We start from the raw sequence: 7,471 nt of genomic DNA, 5'->3' as shown, positions 1-7,471 counted from the left end.
CCCCTGCGCGGCCGCGGGTCCCCGCGGGGAGCGGCCCCGGCCCCTCGCTCTCCCCCGTTCCCCCATCGTCGCGTCCCCGGGCGGGCAGGCCGCGGAGCCCCGGCCCGGCCCGCTCCCCACGTGGGGCCGCCGCCGCAGCCAATGAGCGGCCGGCGCAGCGCCCGGCCGGTCCCGCCCCGCCGCCCTCCCCTGCTGGCAGCGGCGGGTGACTAATGTCTGTCATATGACTGTGACACCGATGGAGCCGGGCGGGCGGAACTAGCCGCGCCGAGGGGACGGCGCTGCGCGGAGCCCAGCGCCTCGGCGGGGGCCAGCGGCGGCGTCCCAAGATGCCTCCCACCCTGTTCCAGAAGCTCTTCAACAAGAAGCACGGGCTGATCTCCCCGGCCAGGGACGCCCGGGACGACTGTGTCTTCAGGTAGCCGGGATGGGGCCGCCCTCCTTCCCCTGTCCCGAACTTCTGCGCCGAGTTCCCCGCTGCCCTCCGCCGCCTCCCTTGTCCCAGAGGAGAGCGGGCGGCAGCCCCTTCCCCCGCGGCCGCAGCCCCTTCCCCCTCGGCAGCCGCCCGTATTACAGCGGGGCCCGTTGGCGCGGCTCCCCCTGAGCACGTACCGCTGGCCCCGAGGTCTGTCCGCCCTCACGGAGCCCCGGGGCCCATGAGCTGCCTGGGCCCCTCGTGCGGGCGTTGGACGGGAGCCCCCGGGGCCGCCACGTCGGGGCCGCCGCGCTGCCCCCCGTCCCGGCTGCCGCTCCTCAGGGCTGGGTCGTGCCTCCCCTCCCCGGGCTGCCGCCCCTCAGCACGGCCCCTCCGTCCCGGAGCGGGACTCAGCCCCAGGTCGGCCGGTCGCCGCCTTCTTGTCGGTGTCTCCTGGTGGCGATCAGCGCGGCCCACCCCGGACAGGCTGCGGGGCCCCGGCCCCCCGCGGCTCCTCCGGGGATGCTGCGGGCCGGCCCGGGGGGGTGAGAGCGGGAGGCTGGCGATCCCCAGGGACCCACCTCAGAAACGTGGAAGAAAGGGAGAGAAAACGCGAAGTTTTGGCCGCTGCCCAGAGAGGTGTAGGGTTTCTCGTGAAATTTGTCACGCTCTAACCGCAACAAAACTGGATCCGCCGAGAGGTGGCAAGCACAACACGGGGAGGCAGAACAGGCGGCCCTTCCCCGGGGTCCTGCCCCTGTCCCCCCGACGTGGGTGGCCGTGGGGTGACAGGAGCCCTCGGCGGGGTGTCGGTGGCGGCTCCGGTTCGCTGCCCTGGCTGGGGACCCGCTGCGGGGACAGGTTCTGCTGGAGGCTGCTGCGCCAGGGCCTAGAAATCACCCAGCGCCTCCTCGGGGGTTTGCTTGGAAGCAGGTAGTTTTTATGGCTGTAAATGAGCGCTGTTCCAGGTGATGATCGCGCTGGGAAGCGATGGCAGTGCCTGTCCTGGCTGGTGGTGTGAAGAGGTAACCTGCAAAATCATTTTAAAGTGCAGAGTTGGTGACTCGGATGCAAATACAATCTGCTTCATTAGTAAGTTATGCACTTGAAACACTTCTAACAATGCGGTAAAGCTCTCCTCCCACCCACTGCCTTCAAATTTATTACCTACAAATGATCAGCCCTTGGGTTGCTCTATAAAGGGAGATCTCTGATTGATGGGCTTAATTTTATGTGGTAGCATTTTTCTCTTAATCCAGTGGTACAGTTTAGCAATTCAGGTGTGTAAGAGTATATCTGCAGTAATTTAAACATCATGGTTTTCACAGAATATTGATTGGGGAAGTTTTCTTGTGTATCCCTAAAGAGTCAGGGCACACTCCTGGATTCTACCTGAAATCCAGTGCTTTCGCTGCTGGTGCCACCTTTTGCAGACACTGATCACAGCTGCTCACACACCTTTCTGGTATTTACTGCAAAGGTGCTTCCTTTTTCAAGAGACAAAATGTTTTAATGATGTCTTTGTCATCTTATTTTCTAAATCAGCTTCATACTGGGATCAGACCCCTTGGTGGGGAGGGGGCACTAGGACTGCTCTGGTTGCCTTTCCTTTTCCACCCTGTTAAGACATTTGTTAGTGGTGGATTTGTAGAGTGATGGTTAATTCAACAGCTGCAGGACAGACCCTGGGGCAGAAACATGGGGATCATGCCTGTATTGAGCAGAGTTAGAGTGAGTACTTGGCAAGGCCTCTCCTCCCTCTTCACCTGCGTCGTTCTGTGCCACCCTGGACGTGAAATTTAAAACAGATGTGTCACACTGTCTGCTCTGAGCCTCCTCCGTTTATGTAGTGCTGCTTCAGTCTGTGATGTGAGCTGTCAATGGGTAACTAGTGAATTTGCAATGTGTTCTTTTTGGTGGACCCACGGGTATAAAATCCCAGGAGGAGGCTGGTGGTGCTTCTGCCTGAGACTCTCGGGGGGGTTGGGAGACCTGACTTTTCCTTAGAAGAGCCACATACTATTTTTTGAAGACTAACACAGATGCCTTCTAGGCATGTTGCCTAATGACTCCTTTCATTTTCCAAATGGGGATAAATCTTTAGTTAATCCTCACTATGTATGGTTTTATCAGTTACCACTGAAACTTTTGAATAATACACAAAATAAAGATGGTAATTTATTACAGCTGGTTCTTTACAAACTGGAAACATGTACTCTGGATATTTAGATGGTTCCTAGTTCCAGTAAACCTGAAGGCAACAGCCTCATCAGTTTCATTGGAGCAAAGTTATATTTATGGATTCATATATTATTATCTGTTTGTATCCTATATAACAGAACGTTTTCCAAGTATTCTGACCACTGTTATTTCTCACTGTCTTCACTCCGAAAGCTTGGTCCTCTTACTGAGGAGACTGTGCAGAACAACCATAAAAAAACCCCATAAATTCTCTTAATACATTTTGGGAATACTTAGAGAGAAAAGCCCAGCTACTCTGGCAGTGACATCAGTATAGCAGAACATTTAAGGATTATTTTAATGCTTTTTTTTTTTTTGACTATGAATGTATTTTGCATTTCTGTCAGGCTTATTGTAAAAATTTACCAGGACAAATTCTACTTAATCTGAGCTTACACTGTTTGTTGGTTTTGTTTTGTTTTTTCCTGCCCAGGATCTCATTCTGTGCTGTGAGTGTGTGAAATTTTATGTGTCTGGGTCTAGCTAGACTGTGCAAAATCCCTTAGAACTAGAGGTGAACAGTTCTAATGAAGTGACCAGTAAGGTAGCAACTGCTATTTGCTAATGTCCCAGTTTGCCATATTTTTTTTAATAGATATATAAGCAGTTTATTTTACAGAAGAACCGTTAGGAAATCACAATAGATCCACTACGTGTTAGCATTTTAGCTCTTCAGTTTAACTGAGGGCAATTGGCCAACTTGGCCCTTAGACTGAAATCTCTTGGTACAGCTCGACATTTTCATGGTGAGCAAGAACAGTCAAAATTTTAGTGGTAAAATCTGTTTACAGGAAACACAGAAACAACTCCAAGTATTCTGGAGAAAAGACAAACCCTTAAGCTCCAAGGTGTAGAGTACCCACTGTCTACTACAAATAATACTCACGTGAGTGGATTTTCCCTGCGGGGAACTTTTACTATAAATAGGAGCTCTTGGCCGTATTGTGGCATCTGGCACTGGTGCTGCTGGTGACAGGAGAGCTCAGCCCAGGCTGCTACAATATGAGCAATATGAGATTTCAGGTATGTGGTTTTCTAGACTTTTAGAATCAAAGTATCACTGTTGTAAAAACACATGAAGCTGTTCACGTGAGTTGTGCGCTGTACATGTCTAAAATGCAGATACACTTTTAAACAGCAACTGCTGATCCTTCTTCCAGAATTTTCTGATAAATTTCGCCAGTAAAAAGGAAACAATCTTACAAAAACTTCCTTAAACTAAGCAGAAGCAGCCACATGTTTCTGCTAAATGTTATGTGGGCACATGAAGTATTCCACTGCAGGTTTACATTACCATACCAGTTTCTTATCTGGCTTTCTAGGGGTCTGCCTCAGCGCTTTGGACAAGAGGGCTAATTCTGCTAAGCCACTGATCACTCAAACAGCTTTTTGTTCTTCAAAACAGGCTCAGTAGAATGAGCCCAAAGCTCAATAGATTACAGAGAGGTCTCGGGCTTTATATCTTTGTTGTGAAGCTCTGTAGGCAGTAATTCCAATGGTAAATACAGCTGTAAGGACTGCAGCAGAGCTCCTGCCTAGAGTGCGGCTGTTGAGATTGTAATTGGGCTTGGAGCCCTGTTAACTATTGCAGAGGGAGTGGGATGGTCCTGTAATACTGAATTGTGGGCCTGGTACATTTTGGGGTTGTATGTAGGAGGGCAACTCAGTGTTTCTTTCCATCTTCTGTCTAAAGTTCAAGTACTTGTTCCCTTGTGTCTCCAGACATCTTTCCCACCTAGCCTGGGGATAGAAGGGTTATTAATTTGGAGCTCTTTTTACACTACAGCTCAATAAAAGTTTTGGTGTGTCTTTTTTTTTATTTTTAAATCTCCTGAGCTCTAAAGAACCATCTCACCCCCAGGGGCATTCCACCGATGTTTGCAAACTTTGTTTTGCTCTTGTTAAAGCACCTGTTGTAGAGGTACAGCTGTGTGGTGATTGTTCAAGCTTGAAAGAACCCCCTTGCAGTTTTGAATCTTACCAGCAGTGTGGAGTATCTTTGGGCACATTCTTCCTTCGGGCCTTTGCTTTGGTTATCTGGGTATTTCAAGGACAAGTGGAGTTTTCCAAGTGGGAAGGTACAGGAATAAATAACTTTAAACGTTCTTTTCTTGATTTATGGAAAGGCCATTTTTGGTCATCCTGGAAATGTGCTTTCTTGGGGTCTTTCTGTAATATGTGCTGCACCTTTGTTGAGAGAATAGCTTGCCAGGTTCCTGAGATATGAAAGGCGTAAGGCTGGCTGCAAAGTAGTAATTCCTGAAATCTGCTAAGGCAAGTGTCCCCCATCAGCCCAGACTCTTTCTGTTCTCCGTGGCACTGACTTTAAATGGCATCCTGAGATTTGTTTCCTTTCACATAATTTTTGGCAGCAGGATTCATCAAGGGACTTGCAATAAACCTAGAGTTGGAAATGGGCAGCATGATACAAAGATGCTTCACAAGCCAGTTCCTCTGCAGAGTTATTGTTCTTGCACAGTCAAAATGCTATATGCTTTCTTACAAAGGTGTAATTGCCTCTTGAAACAGGAGCTGATTTCTTGAAATAAACTGCAAAGAGGCTTGGAGACATCTAACGACGTGTAGCTGGGGACTTTTTAAATTGGAGTCTGGAGTAAGGTGAAGGAGGAACATGAAAGTTGTCTTTACATAGATTTTTTTCCAGTCAAAGTTTTACCCACAAAACTTCTTGGTAAGTTTTCGCATTATTTCTGAAGATGGCTGGCACTGGTGACGTAAATGATGTGGTATTGCTACAAGGACTGTTTTGCATTTGTTCCTCCTGGGCTCCGAGCAGGGGTAACCACCACAGATTGCCGTGTCGCTTTCCATTTTTAAGGAACGACTCCATGAGACGCCAAAGGAGTTCAGAGCCAGGAGTGTCTGGACCCTACAGTAACGTCAAGTCCGAGGTTTGAGAGAGAGCTTAAACAGTTGAACTGACAAAAACACTGCCAAAATTCTTACTGAATTAACCTTCCGCAGCAAACAAGTGCTGTTAATGAAATAGTGGGTTTTAATAGTTGTGTTCACTTCTAGCATTCTGTAAGTCTGTCACTGATAGTCGTAAAAATTCTGGAATTTTACTAACTCAAAGTCTGTCCTCAAAAAGAGCTTTAGCTGGACTTCATTCTGTAATAGCTCCAGCTTTTCATCATTGACAGTTATCTGATGGATTTTAAAAGCTTTTGTCCCATATTTTTTTAAGACTATTCAAATTCTTAAACATCTGCAATGTTCTTATGTTTTCATTAAGCTCATATCTGCCCTTTAATGTTCCTTGGTTTTGTTTTTTCTATAAAAAAAATATCCATCTTTTCTGTAATATCTCTGGAAGAGTTTTTGGCTTTTTGGTTGTATTCATTAGCTTGAGTGTAACAAGTTTTAATAAATATTTCACTTTGATTTATGTGGTTTTCTCTATCGCTGTGATGACTTTGGTGTGTATTTTGAAATATATTGCTGTTTTCTGAAGTACTTCTTTTTGCCAAATTCTGTTTTGCATTTCCTGTCATCTGAGCTTTTATGTACCTTCCAGTGCTTTCTGTCAACTTTCATCTTGGAAGCAGAGACATACAAATGAATAGGTTCCAGTAAGCACCTCTGGAGCACAGAGAAGGTTTTGATACATTCTGCAGAAGGGGCCACTCCATCACACCTCTCTGTAGGTCTCCCAGTGCTTCTCCATGTAGGAACATGTTGCTGCTAAAAGATCCAGCGTGTCCTTGACATAGCTTAAGGGTCACCCTTTCATATAGCATCTCCCATGCTGGTTGGGATCTTGTGCTGACTTGAGAACTCGGCATCACGAGGTAACGCTGCCCTCAGTGGACATCACGAGGCTGGTGCTGTCAGTGCGCTCAGCTTCCTCCCAGCCGGCAACACCGCTGCTCGCCCTGGGCTAGTAGGGCTTGTCTGAGGATGGCCTGAGGTCTCTTGCCTCACTCATCTGCCCTTGGAACAGCCACTTTCTTAGTTCCACTTCCAGCTTCTCAGATCCTTCCTCTAAGTTAGAAATCATTTGGAGAAGAGGCTGAAGCGAGTGAATCACGTGGTGCCTTTTTACTATGTACTAGTTTGCCAGCTGATCAGGTGAATCCTTTGATTTTACTTGGAGTATTTCTTGTATTTCCAAGGGTACATGCCAGACAAGTGTGTGTGGCAGTTTTCCCTCTGGAAGCCATGGATGTCTGATGTCTTCTTCCCTGTGGGCTTGACCCAATAGGGTTGAGACAGACCCTGCTCCTCTGCTTGTTCTGTGGAGACAGGGTGAGCTGGCCCATGCTCTTCATTGAGGCAGGAGTATGTTGACTTCTTGCCATGGTTTCTGTGTGCGTAGGTATACTAGAGTAAAAATGCTTCTTTATGCTTGAGTTATGCTGGCAAGTGTTGTAAGAAGGTGTTTCTGCAAGCTTAGGGGTGCTGGTTTTTTTTTTTCTTCTCCAGGTGAAATCGTAGGAGCATGAAGATGTCCCAATAGCATGGGGTGCATGTACCTGTCTGTCTACTGTGTGGTTTTCTCCTTTTCGGAAACAATTCCACTGTTCATTTCTGGTGACTGAAGGTGTGTTTACCTGACCTGGGTTGTAAACGTTGCTTTTGGGATGATCAGCTCCTCTGGCTGACTGAGGGATTGTCTTGGTGTGTTCAAAGGGGTTTATTTTTTGCTGTGTGTATGCTTCTGTGTTAGCATATGCTCATGGTGACAGCTTGGATGAATTCAGGCTTCTGTTCTGGAATAAACTGGACCAGTGTGACTTGGAGCCCGAAACTTGTGTTGTAATTTTGGCTGCATGCTGGAGGTGACCACTTTAG

At 47.9% G+C, this 7,471-nt stretch overlaps 1 protein-coding gene and 1 long non-coding RNA gene across 5 annotated transcripts in view; both read left to right on the top strand.

The window, feature by feature from the left end:
* The first annotated feature begins 239 nt into the window (after positions 1 to 239).
* Positions 240 to 7,471, top strand: part of FNIP1 (folliculin interacting protein 1) — a 66,872-nt gene continuing 59,640 nt past the window's right edge. For all 4 annotated transcript variants that reach the window (XR_013922825.1, XR_013922826.1, XM_080353273.1 and 1 more), the window contains exon 1: positions 240 to 418. Coding sequence is in view for 2 of the 4 variants with exons in the window: in XM_080353273.1 (XP_080209399.1) it covers positions 330 to 418 (89 nt within the window). In the remaining 2 variants the exon portion in view is untranslated. The remainder of the gene's footprint in view (positions 419 to 7,471) is intronic.
* Positions 5,284 to 6,061, top strand: LOC308045769. The gene is made up of 2 exons (XR_013922827.1): positions 5,284 to 5,348; positions 5,496 to 6,061. It is a non-coding gene; the product is annotated as an uncharacterized lncRNA (long non-coding RNA).

Source organism: Nesoenas mayeri, assembly GCF_963082525.1.
Source record: "Nesoenas mayeri genome assembly, chromosome: 14".
NCBI lineage: Eukaryota > Metazoa > Chordata > Aves > Columbiformes > Columbidae > Nesoenas > Nesoenas mayeri.
This window is presented reverse-complemented; position numbering and strand designations above follow the sequence as displayed.